Source organism: Lolium perenne, chromosome 3 (assembly GCF_019359855.2).
Source record: "Lolium perenne isolate Kyuss_39 chromosome 3, Kyuss_2.0, whole genome shotgun sequence".
In the NCBI taxonomy this organism is placed as follows: Eukaryota; Viridiplantae; Streptophyta; class Magnoliopsida; order Poales; family Poaceae; genus Lolium; species Lolium perenne.
The window spans coordinates 32,639,342-32,654,709 of NC_067246.2; the positions used below are offsets into that span (position 1 = coordinate 32,639,342).

General features: G+C 46.4%; 1 protein-coding gene across 2 annotated transcripts; it reads right to left on the reverse strand.

Annotated features, from left to right (window-relative positions):
- Positions 1-5,009: 5,009 nt before the first annotated feature.
- Positions 5,010-12,698, reverse strand: LOC127340802 (cysteine-rich receptor-like protein kinase 10). 2 transcript variants are annotated; one of them, XM_051366545.2, is made up of 7 exons: positions 11,829-12,698; positions 6,897-7,019; positions 6,681-6,802; positions 6,306-6,516; positions 5,981-6,224; positions 5,657-5,816; positions 5,010-5,554 (listed from the first exon to the last, which is right to left on the reverse strand). In XM_051366545.2, exons 1-7 carry the CDS (start codon positions 12,685-12,687, stop codon positions 5,219-5,221), a joined length of 2,055 nt encoding a protein of 684 aa, XP_051222505.1. In that variant the 5' UTR covers positions 12,688-12,698; the 3' UTR covers positions 5,010-5,218. The 2 variants fall into 2 exon arrangements, with proteins under 2 accessions (XP_051222505.1, XP_051222506.1); XM_051366546.2 differs by having other exon boundaries at positions 5,231-5,554; positions 5,674-5,816.
- Positions 12,699-15,368: the final 2,670 nt, after the last annotated feature.

A 15,368-nucleotide genomic window follows, 5' to 3' on the forward strand; every position in this document is an offset into this window, starting at 1 on the left:
GTTTATGAAAGAAGATTTCTGGAGGCAAGTGGAGGAAAGAATTTTTTTCCGAAAATTTTAGCGCCTAAGTACTCACCCGGACTGAAAGATAGTGCAACCACATTGCCCCAAAGTGGGAACGAGGCGTAGCGTATTAGTTTGTCTCGCCTTAGTTTGGGTCCTGCAAATGTAAGGGGTAGTCCGAGCATGGACACCTATCGACCGTGGCCATCCCGACGTACTGGGAACGCCTTTCCGTCTCGGACAGATGGCAGGGGTACAACCTATGAGCTACCATTGAATAATGCCCCGCAGTTGGTCGCGGCATTCCGGAGGGTCGAGCTGGTCGGGGAATTTGCTACTCCTGGGTAAACGACCCCTCGGACTCTGGTGTTGGGACGTACAACTCTAGGCGGCATGTCTTAGGCTATGGCGAGCAAGCGAAAAACTACGATCGATTATCCGAGCCTCGCGTTTTGACGCTTGGTGAACCATGTATGATCCCGGCGGATTTATCGGATCTTGTGGGGAAAGTGTACAACCTCTGCAGAGTGCAAGCTATTCGAATAGCCGTGTCCGCGGTAATGGACGGTCGGGAAGGCTGTTGCTTAGCCTGAAGAGTTTTTGTTTTACAAAAGTGTTTTCTCAAATATTGTTTTGGGAAAGTGATGCCAGTGGGACTGGTGGAAAGTATACCTGGGAGGTATGGTGGAAAGCTGAAATGTTTTGTGTTGGCCATATGAGATGGCCGGAAAAGAAATTGGGTCACCCTTACCTATTAGTCTGCAAATAAAATGGTTTACAGAAAGGTTTCCAACAAAGATATAGAGATGTCATACTCTCGAGAGGAACCACCTTTCGCTCCTTGTCGCCCACTCGCCCTATTGTAGTGTCTGTTCCTTGCTACTGCCATATTGCATATCCTTTATTTCTCTCTAAGGTGGTTTGCGAGTACATTCAAACGTACTCATTGGCATTGTTGTCCTGGCTATTTACTTGACCAGACTTTGAAGAGGAGTATTTCGAAGAAGAGGAGTGCGGCGCCGAAGGAGCGAACTAGGACGCTCTCGCAGTCAGCCGCCTGTAGGGTAAAGGCCTGACTTGGGTTCCACCGCTGTTTGGAGTCAAATAAATTCCGCTGCTGTTTGTTGAACTTCGGCCGTGATGGCCTATGATGTAAGACTTCTGTATTAATGTTAATTCGGTACTGTAATGGATGATGTAATCTGGTATCAGTTCGGTTATGTATTCAAGGTGGAATGATCTTGGGATCGTGAAATTGTATGCATAACAGGAGTTCTGGACTGGTAAGTCCGGGGCCCCACAGGACATTTCTTAGTTGCACGGTGAAATCAGAAACGGAGAATGTCATGGAAGCCAAGAACAGATACTAATAATGGAAGTTCGAGTCTTGGTGGTGACGAGATTCTGGCTTGATGATTCGCGACTTGGAGCATCGGCATTGGCAAGTAGTGACAATAATATAGGAGGAATTTAGTGTCGAAACTTCCAGGGTGAAAACTCAAGGTCTGATCTTAATTGGTTATGCCTGACAATGGTTTTGTTTAAGGCACTATTTTTGTTTTGTGAGTGCAGACTTTCTTCGGGGTGATTGTCTATGGTCATTGACCAGGGCGATGACCGTGCTTGTGCACTGTTTACTTCTTATATGCGTCGCTTTTGGAGATGATGGATTTCATGTGCTGTGTTGGTGGTGTTTGGTCTGTCGTTACAAGTTATAGGTCACTGCAACGAGACTTTCTTTTAATGTAATTGTTGTTTCTTTTTTAGGTGTGTGCTTTCATATTACCATTAGAGAACTGCGTTATTGCAGAGGTTAGATATAATTGGTATCTCACGATATTAAAAGAACTGAACGCGACAGATGGACATGCACATTATCCATTCTCGAAAAAAGAACGTGTGCATTACACGTCTCTGTCAATCAACTTTGAAACTCCTTTGGTACTAATACTCTCTCCATTCGCCGGAGTATAAGATCTTTTAGACACTTTCACAGTAAACTAGATACAAAACAAAAGAAGTGAGATTAAACATTAAAAATAGACTAGATACAAACAAAAGTAAATCTATATATCTATACCTAATAATAATAAAGGGAGAAGCGTTTCCGTCGCTTCGTCCGTTTCATATGTCTGGTTTCTGTCGTCCGTTTCGTCCTCGCGCATGCGTGATCCGTGCCGCGTTCGAATTTGCTCCCGGTACGATCGAATCTCTATTTTGGTAGTGTATACGAACTGCTGTCCTGGACGTCCACGTCTAGCATGCAGCATACGTGCGCTCGCGGACCGGCCACAGTAGGAATTTCTCCTACCGTATCAGGCTTGGTCTCCTGTCTCCTGTCCTTGCTCCTAAAAAGAGTCCCAGACAAGGTTTATATAAAAGGGTAATATATACACCGCTCCAGCCTCCTATCGATCAACCAACACGATCTACGAAATTATCGCTGGCTAATAGCGTCGACATGAAGTTCGTGCGGCGTGCCTCCTGTAAAAACGTTTCCTACCGTATCAGGCTTGGTCTCCTGTCTCCTGTCCTTGCTCCTAAAAAGAGTCCCAGACAAGGTTTATATAAAAGGGTAATATATACACCGCTCCAGCCTCCTATCGATCAACCAACACGATCTACGAAATTATCGCTGGCTAATAGCGTCGACATGAAGTTCGTGCGGCGTGCCTCCTGTAAAAACGTGAGCACGATCTTGGCTTGCAGGTCTGGAATCAATTGAATTTCGTGATTCTTCGTCGAGGATCCCGTCGAGACGAACTTCGTGGCGGCGTAACCTGCTAAGCAACCTTGCCTGGCTCAATTTCTTCCATCACATGAGGCAAGACGCGAGCGATTCCCCTCCCGAGCAAGGCTAGGTTGGTGGCCAGGGCCATAACGAAGGCGGCCAACGGCAGTTGCTTGATCGCGTCGTCCGAGCACATCCTCACCATCGGTGACCGAGGCGACGACTCTCGAAGTGATTCCGCCGTGCTACATGTTTATTGACATACTCGAGGGGCCTCAGGAACGGCGGTGGACAGCAGGGGCCGGCTGCGACCATGGTGTGGCAGGAGCTATACATCGGCGTTGTGCAGGTGGCGGATGGGACCAACGGTGGAGCGGCGTTTGAGTCGGCGGCGGAGCTGGAGCTCAGCGTGAGCATCGTCATGGACAGTAGGCGGCGGCTACGATAGTGGCGTGGCGTTCGATCGAGTCGGCAGCGGAGTTGGACATCAGCGTTGTCGCGGACAGCAGAAGCCGGCCGCATCGGCGAGAGGATTGACCTGAATGGATCAGCCTAGAGCTGAGCGAGAAGAGCAAGTAAGAGGCATGGTGCATGTCGAAAGTCATCCCTGCTTGCTTACAACGTGGTATGCAGAGATTCGGCCGGCTACAATGAAGGTATGAACAACGTCCAGATTAAGGGTTGGCCGCATGCTTTTCAGAGGCTGCTCTGAGGTTCGTTGCTGATATCGTCTAAATTCCTAAGCATGGGGCCGAGCAGTGTTTGTAAGACGGCAACATCAAAAGGTTGTTAGTTCAGGAGAACGAAGGCTATTTTTCTACGGAGTACTTTAATTGCTCCTGACTTATTAAGATGACCATTAAGTTCAGCATTAGTAAAACACCCCAACATGTGTTCACAAATAACATTTTCAACGCAGCTTTCTCCAAGGAAAAATGCTCTGATTATCGAGAATGTACTGCTACGAATTCAGACGGCAAAAGCATGTGGGCTGCTGCTTGGAATGTCGATCCTCTAGAGTGTGCATATACAGGCAGAAGCTATATATAACATTGATCGGGATGATAACAACCAAAATACTCAGGAAAAATAACCTGCAGAATAAGTACTAGCTAGCTTTTCCTTTTGTTGAGCTACATATAATTGGGTGTTTGTAACAATCATATTTGTTCTTATTCTGTTAAATAAAAACTATTAGTCACCTCTTGACTTTGTAGATGATTAGTTTACACCAAGATTTTGTTTGATGAATGATTGAATTCGCAGTCGACGTTCATACTTCATAGCTCAAACATTCTCTGCTTAGAATGTCTAACATCAGAAACTTTTTCTAGATTATCGCATCAAAATGTGCTATGATTGTTTAAAGTTATCGTGTCATTTTTTTTGTTAACTAATGTTTTCCTTCTAATTTTTTTGCCCCATTTCCTATAAATTGTTTAGAAACAATTAACCCGTATCAACACACAAGCAAATTTTCCATCTAACTAATAAATAATTACGGGTGAAGACCATCGTGCCTGAGGTAGAGCGGCGCACGAGAGACTCGAGTTGGGCAACGCACGGTGAGGGCCACCAGGACCTCGATATAGGGCTACACGGTGCAAGCCGCTGGTGCCCTGAGCAAGGACAAAGCGTTGTGCATACCGACAAGTCCTCCAGATAGCACAAGGTGTGGGCCGACGAGTCTTCGAACAAGATGGTGTGTAGGGGAATTCGAGGAAGGGGGGGGGGGGGGGGGGTAGTGCGGCACGACGTCGTTGGTGAGCATGAAAAGGGGCAGAGACATAGTGGTAAAGGTCTTGTGGCATGCGTGACTAAGAAGCAGACGAAGAATCCGTAGCAACGCACGGGCAATTTTCCTATTTATATAAAAAGGCTGTCATTTGTCAGGGCAAGAAGCAACGGTGAGTTTATTAAGATTAAGATTAGGAGATGGTTTCTACAATAGTTCCTTTCTGCCATACGTTCATGTTTTTATTTCTTTAATTTACTGATGAAAAACCACTTCCATCAGATATAGAATAATATTACTATGTTGGTATTAACTATTTCAAATCTTACAGCTGGTGGTTTCGCCATGATTATGTTATTCAAAATTTACAAGTGCAATCCATATTTGTGAAAGTGTGAGATTGGTGAGTTTCTGGACTTTTTTTTTCTGTTTTCGCAAATTCAAAAGCCAAATTTCTTATTCGCATATATGTCTAAATTTGTTCAGCCGTAGCAACGCACGGGCACTTTTGCTAGTTAACCTATAAAATGTCAAAACGTGTTATAAAACTGTACAGAGGGAGTAGAACCTACCCCAGTCCCTGAAATCAATCGAAATAAGTTTTAGTCTGTTATACGAGTTGAGAATTTGAAGTTCGGCTGCGCAAGCCGGGGAAGCGCGCCGGGGAAGCGCGCGTTCTTCTACTCCATTGCACGGCGCCTGTCCACTGCGCTACACCGGAACTGACCATGCATGATGCACACATCTCTCTATCTAGGCTGGAACTCTGAAACTGACATCCCGTTGACAGACGACACAACTTGATCGCCTGCTCTTCGGTCTGACCCGGAGACGGTGTCGTCGAGGGAGCTTTGGTCCCCGTACGCATATGTGAAGGCCGGCTTCGACGGCGCCTCGAAGCTGGACTCATGGCCGTGCAGCATCACGAGGACGTCCAGCATCGTCGGCCGGTCCGCCGGGTTCTCCTGCACGCAGAGGAGGCCCAGATGGATGCACTTGAGCGCCTCGTTCTCCTCCGCGACCTCGCAGTCCAACAACGGGTCCATCGTCTCCAGCGCTGTTCCCTTCAGCCACTGATCCCATACCTGCAGATAACAAGGGTGACATGATCACGTGTACTACTAAAAAACTTCTTATAATTTGGAACAGAACAAGTGCCACTGCGGTGAATAATCTCGTATTTTTACATAGCTGAGCAGCGTACTGGGCTCCTCGACCGCCGATTCCCCAAACAGGTCAGTGTTTTTCCTTCCTGTAACGATCTCCAGGACCAGGACACCGAAGCTGTATACGTCTGTCTTGACTGAAAGGTGACCCAGAACTGCATACTCCGGCGCCATGTATCCTCTGCCACACACCCAGAAAATAATGTCAACATCCTATATAATTCTCAGCTAGAGCTAGGCATGTAGTACTACGTACGAATTAATCGATTGAGATAGATAGACCAATAAGCAGCAACTCATAAATACGAGTATGTAATTTAGCATATTGATAGATAGGTATGTTACAGCGTCCCGACAACTTGGCTCGTGATGGTACTCGGCCTGTCCCTGTCAAAGAGCCTCGCGAGGCCGAAATCCGAGATTTTGGGATTCATGTGGCTGTCGAGCAGGATGTTGCTGGCCTTGAGATCACGGTGTATGATCTTAATCTGCGAGTCCTCATGAAGGTACAAAAGACCTCTTGCGGTTCCATAGATTACATGATACCTTGTCTCCCAGCGCAACAACCGACGCTTCTCAATATCAGGTGCTGCAAACCGGCCCATGCAAATTTTGATTAGTTGTGACATACGTATTGTATTTAACTGATGAGTACTTCGGCATTTCGTACCAAAAAGAAAGGTGTCTAGGCTTCGATTGGCCAGGTACTCGTACACAAGCAACTTCTCAGCCCCCTTCAAGCACACGCCAAGAAGCTTCGTGAGATTGTTGTGCCGGAGCTTGGCTACCAACAGCAGCTCGTTTCGCAACTCCTTTAGACCTTGCACTGAAGCTTTGTCCAATCTTTTTACAGCTATTTGCTGTCCATGAGGTAATACCCCCTGGAAAATATACAGAGCTATATTTTTATCTAGTTGATTTTATCGTAATTTAGGTAAATAAATAGCCATATAGATCTTTACTACATCCAGTTTCAGAAAAATATTTCTTCTGTGCATGTTGTTCAGATTTTCCAGGAGAGAGAGGGTGTATATGTGAATGTAACCTTGTATACCGCGCCAAAGCCGCCATGCCCGAGCTTATTCTCTTCAGCAAAATTGTCGGTTGCATGCCTTAACGTTGGCAGGTCAAACAGAAGTGATGCGGGACCATCATCTTCTTGGTAAGCTGAAAACAAAGAAACATAAACAAATTAATCACATGTGATAGATCGTCTCGATCATACTCGATCAGACATGAAAGTTGTGCTGGTGCAACTTACCAAATTGTGTTCTCGCATTTCTCCATATGAGAACCATAGAAATGCACGCGAGGATAAATGCGGCGCCAAGAATGACGGCGGACACTGTTGCTGCACGTTGTCGCCACCCTGTTCCGTTTCCGCCTGTAAATTACACAAGGATAGCCTGAGCAAGCGACCCTCACAAGCAATTATTATTATTTTCTCCGGTAGCGGAGTTCCGGCCAATTGGCTTGGGGGCAATGGGCTAGGGGGAGCATTTTGGACCAGTATTGTGGGAGCAAATGGGGGTAGTTAAAACTATTTTACCTAAAAGTTATCAAATATGAAGAGATTTTACCCAAATAAATCTTGGGCTTCCCACCTCCCCTCCTTCCCGAACAACGCATAGCTTCACCTCTCATTTTTTGGATGCTGAAATAGCTGCATCACGGTGCACTGAACCTCGTTTTACTACCGAGTATCGGTAAGAGTAAAAAATATAATGCATCCGAATTTCTAATTCTATTATGAATGTCAGGTTATTGCAATTCTCCAATCAAAATTAGGAAAATTAAGGCCCGCACCATATGTCCGTAGCTCTATTATACTTGTTGAAATCTACATGAGAGTGGTAAATTCGGTAGATTCCATGTATAGAGCATTACTCCAATCGGTAGATTCCATGTATAGAGCATTACTCCAATCGGTTGATTCCATGTACAGAGCATTACTCCAATCGGACGTACGTATCAGCTGATAATTTTTTTGTTGGAAAATAAAGATACCGCTAAAGACTAAGGTTTCTGGATGGCATCTTCGTAGAGGAATAATCCTCGCCAAGAACAACCTTGTGAAATGTAATTGACACGGAAATACAAAGTGTGTATTCTTTCATCATGATGAGACTAACAAACACTTGTTCTTTCAATGCAAATTGGTTAAACCAATATGGCCAGTCATCTAAGTAGGTTCTACCTTGTACCCGCCATGTAGCATTGCTAATATTTTTGACAATGGGCTAAATGGATTGGATGAAAGGATTAAAATACTTATTTGGTCGCTATGGCTATGCAAAAATGATAAGGTTTTCAATGATATTTTTTTCCTCTTATGCATGTTATCTACCGGTGTATAACTTTGCTACATTCTTGGTCATCTGTACAACATGTGAACAATCGAGACCTGTTTATGGAGGTTTCTACACGGTTGGAGAACACGGCAAGAGATGTTCTTATCCAACGTGGATGACAGCGTAAACTTCGGATTAGACCTCCATCGGCTTAGATGCACTTGCAGTTTTTATGATGATTGCTTGTAATGCACACTTTTTTATTTTTTATTTTATTCGTTTGAACTTGATGGGCTGTGTGCATCTTAGATAAACAGATGATGGATGCAACGCTTAAATCTTTTAAGTATTAAAGTATCCTTTATCTAAAAAAGCTAGGGATTTTTTCAAGGAAAGCGCTGAGGATCCTCCGGAGGCTGCAAATCTCCCAGCCTCCGGGTCTCTGACCATTGGATCAAACCATTTTGAACCGTTTGATTAACTTTCCTGTCTAGTTTTGTCTCATAATCCCACTTTTGCTTCATTGAAGCAAAAAAAATTCCGCTTTTGCTTCATTGAAGCAAAAAACGGTTCGACTAAAATAGAAGATGAGCTGCGAGGACTCTTCATACCTTGTTTCATCGCAGCAAAAAAAAGTCCCGCTTTTACTTCAATGAAGCAAAAAATGGTTCGACTAAAATAGAAAGAGAGCTGCGACTCCTTCAGGCTTTGTTTCGTCGCAGCCAAAAATCCCACTTTTGTTTTATTGAAGCAAAAAACATTTCGACTAGGAGTAAATAAAAATAATTCATGGGACGTCGACCTCATCGGAGACATATCCGGAATCCTTGTCGCAACAAAAATGTACAAAAGTAGCAGAACCACAAAATATTTGCACTAAAAGATTTATACTATTGAAGCATCGTTAAATACTCATCGCCGGTGCACTGCCGAGAGCAACCCAACTCCGGCTGGCAACACCTCACTTGCTTCTTGCAGTACACTATTGATAGCATCGCCGTGGGTTGTTGGCAACATTACCGTTTGTCCTTTACAACACCTCCGCCACAAGATGGTGGCAACACCGGTCGGAGGTGGTAGCATCGCCGTCGCCCTTAGCAACAAACGTTGCCCTTTCACCACCCGCCGCCGCTGGAAGCACCGGCCAATGGACTTGCAACATTGATGTCACCGATTGCAATGCCACCCGCCTTAGCTGGTGGGAGCTCTACCCAACTGCCCTGGGAGCACCGCCCAGTGCGGCTGGAAGCACTGCCGTAGCAGGTAGGCAGCACCGCGGCTGTTGGCTCGCAGCACCTGCTGTCGCCCGTGGTATCACCACCCGAATCCGCCGAAAGTACTCGCCCTTGCAGCATCGACGCACTCTCCTTGCAGCACCAGCTCCCATCCTTGCAGCATCGGCGCCCTCTCCTTGCAACACCGTCTCCAGCCGATGGTAGCGCCGCCTGCCTATGGAAGCACCGCCGCCCCGCCTTGCAGCACTGCAGCCCGGGATCGAAGCACCGCCGCCGCAAGTGGTAGCACCTGCTGGCCCGGCTTGCAGCACCACCACCACAGGTCGCAACAACCTCCACCACCGCCGGTGGTAGCACCCGCTGGCCCGGCTTGCAGCACCGCCGCCACCGGTAGCAGCAACCTCCACCGCCGCCGTCGGTAGCACGCGCTGGCTCGGCTTGCAGCACCGCCGCCACCGGTCGCAGCAACCTCCGCCGCCGCCGGTGGTACCACGCACTAGCCCGGCTTGCAGCACCGCCACCACCAGTCGCAGCATCCTCCGCCGCCGCCGGTTGTAGCACCCGTTGGCCCGGCTTGCAGCACCGCTGCCGCCGGTCGCAGCAACCGCCGTCGCCGGTGGTAGCATCGCCCGTCTCCACTAGAAACACCACCCGACCCCATCGAAAGCACCGCCATTGCCGGTGGACGGTATCGTCGGCGTTGCCTAGCAGCACCAATCGTCTTGTCTGACAACACAAATGCTCTTGGCAAGCAACACCGGCCATCGGCATACACAGCACCCATGGCCTCCATCACTGGTGACGGTGGGCGCCGAGGGAGCTGGCCTTACGGGCCTTCGGCACGGCCTCTATCCCCGGCAACGGCGAGCGCCGAGGGGACTAGAGCATCTGGCTCCGCCGCGGCCCCCATCTCCTAAGATGGCGGGCGCCCGGCTGCGCTGACGGCCTCCATCTTCACCCCACCCGGAACCGCCGCTGCAGCCTATGAAAATCCACCGCCACGCTCGCAGCCCCCAAAAACGCCGGGCCCCGACTCCTCCAGCGAGGCCGCGTCCTCACCGATCAGGCTGCGCCGCGGCTCCTCCTCATGCTCCCTGCGTCCGGAGCATCAGCGGTGGGGCGGTTGATTTGGGAGCAATCACGGGAGCAAGTGCGAGGACAGGGACGAACAAAAGTGATGCGATGCGAGCAGATAAGGCAGTGGAGTTGGTGGGGCCCAGGAAAAAGATGTCATGGGATGGAACTATCTGAACGCATCGAACGGCCACGAACCCGGAGGCTGCGTGCGACGCAACCTCCGAAGGAAATAGAGTGTTTTCCTTTTTTCAAGCAGATCATTTGTGCAGTTGCACTTTTTAGAAGTTGACTTAGACCTGAGAAATATGTCGTCTTTAAAGTATTAAAGCAAAACTAAAGCTCCTTGGGTCGACATATAATGACCAACAGTACTTCATTTGTTGTAAAATACTTCATGATAGTATTGTCTAGTCAAACTTCTCTATTTTTACCAATAATATATGCTAACGAACTATTTCAGTTTATCAATGGAATATGCACTTAGTTTAACTCATGAAGTAGCACTTGTTAGAAGTCGACTTCGGCATGAGAAATGTTTTTTCGTCTTTAATCTAGACATACAATATTCCTTTTGATCCCTTTTAGTTGACTTGATTTTTAGTACAATGTTATACTAAATCCAAGTTAATTAAAAGAAACCGGATCGAGTATTAAAACTAGTAATTAAAGTTCCTTCGGTCGTCTTTAATTACATAATGAACAATACTTCATTTGTCGTAAACTACATGATATTGTCGAGTCAAGCTTCTCTATTTTTGCAAATAATTTAAACTAACAAACTATTTCAGTGTATCAATGAAATATGCACTCAGTTTTTTAGATGGATTAATTTGTGAATGCTTTTTTGTATATTGGCACTTGTAAATTTGTATGAATTCTTTTATTAATATTCATAGTTTGTGACTGGAGACTCAGAAAATACAAAATATCCAGTGTTCTATAATGAACTTACCTATAAAACATTTGATATGGATAGCTACCAACGGCGAAAATCATTGTCTTGGACAAGGTACGTTTGGACTCAAGTTTGAAAAAAACGTCCAAAAATTGTATTCTGGAATTCTAAAGAAATACAAAAATGAAAATCAGGTGAATGAAGGTATTTATTACTAGAAAATAATTGTTTCAAATTTTGAGAATTATTTAGGAAAGTTTGCGAGCTGCGTAGTAGAAATCACAAAGATTGATCGTACTGTAAGTTGTCTTGTCTAAGTAATAGATTTTGGAACTTCCTATGATTTTTATGCTCACTCCCTATTGACCCAAACTTGGGTTTCAGATGTACTCCTTGTGTCTACAAAAAGATATATTTCAACTTTATCAGTATTTGAGAAGCATCTAGAGAGCAGTTGACTGATAACAGCTAAAGTCTCACTCGATGGAGGCTCATGCTAGAGCTTAGCTCCGTGTCGTGAAACAAATGACCGTACACATGGACGAATCGAATCAGAGCGCGATCGCATAGCCATTACCATCAACTGATATTTAAGAAATAAGTAGACGGCTGATGCTTAGAAAAAACAGTATTTGACTATTTGTTAAGATACTCCTTATCTTTTTGTAAACGGAGAGAGTACATATTCCAGATACCTGGTGTGAAGTCTGTAGACGGAGGTGGCTGGAGCTGCGGGGCGACGAGCTTTAGCATGGGGGTGCCGTCGAAGAACTCACTAGTCTTGAACCTGAGGTAGCACCATACGGCGAGGACTTTACCTCCAACGTTGCCGTTGAAGACCGCCGGCATATCGTCGATGAGCCCCTGGAGGCACTCGCGGCACTGGGCCGGCGCCTGGTCCGGCGTGCACTGCACGAGCCCGTTGATGTTGTGCACCACGTCGTTGCTGGTGGTCGGGAAACCCTGGTCGGAGACCATGATGCCGGTGGCGAACCTCGACGTGGTGTTGAACGCGGCCCAGTCGGAGAGAGCGCCGACGAAGCTCACCACCAGCCCGTCGAACCTGCGGGCGTCGCCGTCGCGGGTGACGGTGTCCTGGCTGGCTGACGTCTGCACCTGCCCGTTGTCCCGGCTCGCCAGGAAGTCCCGGAAGGAGAAGCGGACGGTGCAGCGGTCGTAGAAGACGGTCACGTCCTTGACGCCCATGCACCTGCTGCCGAACGCCACGTCCGGCGCCAGGGACAGGCAGGAGGACGCGCAGTCGGTGCCGTTGGTGTCGTCGCCGCGGCAGAGCGCGAGGCCCCACACCGTGTCGGGGCTGGCGCCGACGGCGCCGGCGGAGAAGAGTGAGCGGGAGGCGTTGGCGGCGAGGGACGCGAGGAGGCTGCGGGCGTTGGACTGGTAGGTGCTGTTGGGGGCGTAGAACGTGCCGTTGTTGCACATCCACGTCAGGAGCTGGGCACTGGGGGCGGCGCCGGCGGACGGCTTCAGGAAGCTGGAAAGCGATAATAGCAGGACGATGATGGAGGCTGTGCACACCGAGCGTATCTCCATCTTGTGCCGCAATAGTTGTTTGCTCGCACTTTGGAAGGGTGTATTTATAGGGCGTAATTTTTTGGGCACGCGCGGTATCATTTGGTCAAGACAAGGTATTTATTAGAAACGTCGGCGTTACGGCGTACACCAAAACGTAGACTTCTATACAGGGGTTTTACTGAAGACCGCAGGGGTTTTTACTGAAGACCGTAGTGTGGTGGACCTTCAAGATCAACAATATAAGGATCGAATGTTTGAATCTTTTTTTTTTGAAGGTTAAGGTTTGAATCTTAGAATAGGGAGCGAACGAGTTGTGAGCCATTCGATTTTGTTATTGAAGGGCAATGCCTACTGCCATTGAATTAGATTGTCATATGGCAACTCTTGATTCGTCCACTCTGGAAAGCGCTCCTCCTCTTAGAAATATAATAATACATCTCTATCTAAAAAAATATGTTGCAAGTTTATTTAAATTTAGATGCATCTAAACACTTCCTAAACCCTAAACACTCTTTGGTGCATAGATGTATAGCCAAACCTAGATTTTAACCGCCACTATCGGACGAGGGTATAACCACTTAGTCACATGTTGCTTCTGGTGAGTTAAAATATGAATTTCCTCGAATAGGTTTTCGCTCCGCTATATGAATAAAGCCACGCTTGACCAAACCGATAGAAAGTAGTAAGGCAAAACCTCTTACGAAGCAGACAAAAGATAAAACAGAAAGGATATGAGACACCACATCATCCTAGATACAACCAAAACTACCGACTAAAGTTGAGACCCTGCCTCCATGTGAAGCCACCAGATATCATCGTCCTCGTACCCACCAACTTTTTGCCGTGAAGGGCCGCCGGCCCTTTCGCTCCGTGCCGTGGAGCGCCGATCCCTCCAGCAGCCAATCGATACCGAGTACGAAAACCACAATGTAAAATGTAAAAGATCAGAGGTTGCCGTGTAGATCATAACCATGCATTCATTTGTTTCTTATTAAGATTTTATATGTAAAGGTGAAGGTTATATGATCACATGGAATAAACCCCTAGGGTTTCAGGATTGGAACTAATTTAGGACGAGCACATAAAATAATCGAATCAAGGTCCTTACTTATAGTAGAATTAGGGTTTTCTAAAGTATGATACAATTCTTAAAGTAAGAATTGGTAATAGAGTTAATGTGGTTAAGTAGTTTTAAATAAAATTAATAATGGTTTATCATTTTAGGGTTTAATTCCTATTTCACAAGATTTAATAATTAAGGTAATTCCTATTTAGGGTTTAATTTAGGAGTTAGGGTTTTATAATTGTTATTAAGTTTTAAAGTCATAACTTGTTCACTAAAAAGTTTAAGTAAATCAACAAATTTTGATTACAAAAATAATATTAACTTTTATTATTTTGTTGCTTTGTTATTATTTAAAAGAAATAGTAAATGGTAATTTGCAAATTAGGGTTGATGAAATACTACTAATATTTTAGTTAACGAAATATGATAAAGAATTCAATATTAACATTTTATTTACTTACTGATTGGATATTATTTATTTTTGAAACTAAACTAATTATTAAATTCAAGGTGTATTTAAAACAAATGAAAAGGCATAATTAATAAGGTTAAAATAATTAAATTTCCATTTTGACACACATTTTTATATTATATTTTTATTGAGTAGGGTTTATTTTTGTGAGTATTTTGATATATTATTCATATTTTCTGGGCAGAAATGTATTTTATTTATTTCTACAATGTTTCAGTTATTTACTGGTTCTTAAATTAAATAGAAAATGCTAAACATACTGATTCACTCATACCCGCAGAGACTGACTAGTGGGGCCTAGGTACACGTCGACTGCCATGCAGGCACGACCCAGTCAAAGTTGACTAAAGCCTTTGACCTCATCGGCGTTTAAACGTCGCCGGCCAGTGCACGGTGGCACCGCTGATTTAGGGCTTCCCGGGATGCGCGGTTAAGTGCATCTGAACGAGCACAGCAAGGCGTAGCTACTGGTGGTGGTGGTTTGCTCAGGGGATCATCGGAACTAGCTCCGGTGAGAGGTGCTGCGGCGGTTTACTCCGGCGAGAATCGAATCGGAGGCTATGGGATGCGAAACTCGGAACTAATAGGTGCAGGAGGTGTGCAAAATCACCCTGAAGCTCAAGGTGTGGTCGGCTTCGTCGATTGTCGACGGAGACATCGTCGATAGAGCTTTTCCCGGCGAACCCGAGTGAAAGGGAACGCCAAAATTCCTCCTCCTCCTGGCTCCCCTTGATGCTCTGCTCCTCCAGGATGATCTACGAGGTCAGGCGCGTTGAATGAGCTGCGCCATGGCCTCCAGGATGACTGGGATGACCTCAATCGACGGCGTCCTGCTCGACACCGGCGACCAGTCGAGGAAGAATGTGAGTGCTAGAGAGGTTCTGGGAAGAAATTGATGGGCGGCGAAGGATTAGGGTTGCAGTGCGGAGCTCCTGGTGGTTTTATAGAGTGAGGGGTGGTCTGGTTCGTCGGCTCGCCGGCGGCACTGGCCGAGATGCACTGGCGAAGGTGAGCTGAGTGTGGGCGCGAATCTTGATGTCTTCGGATAGACTCAGACGCGAGGAGTATAGGGAGGGGTTATAGAAGCTTCTACAGTGTCCAGGACATCCTTATCATCGACGAGGGCGGCGTCTACTAGCGTTGCCGTGGTGTCGGCCTCGG

Excerpts from the sequence above, each read along its gene's own strand:
- LOC127340802 (XM_051366545.2), bottom strand. The coding sequence starts at position 12,687 with ATGGAGATACGCTCGGTGTGCACAGCCTCCATCATCGTCCTGCTATTA. Across the intron at positions 6,803-6,896 it reads AAATGCGAGAACACAATTTG|CTTACCAAGAAGATGATGGT; the intron begins GTAAGTTGCACC and ends CTTTGTTTTCAG. Across the intron at positions 5,817-5,980 it reads AGCCAAGTTGTCGGGACGCT|AGGATACATGGCGCCGGAGT; the intron begins GTAACATACCTA and ends GGTGTGTGGCAG.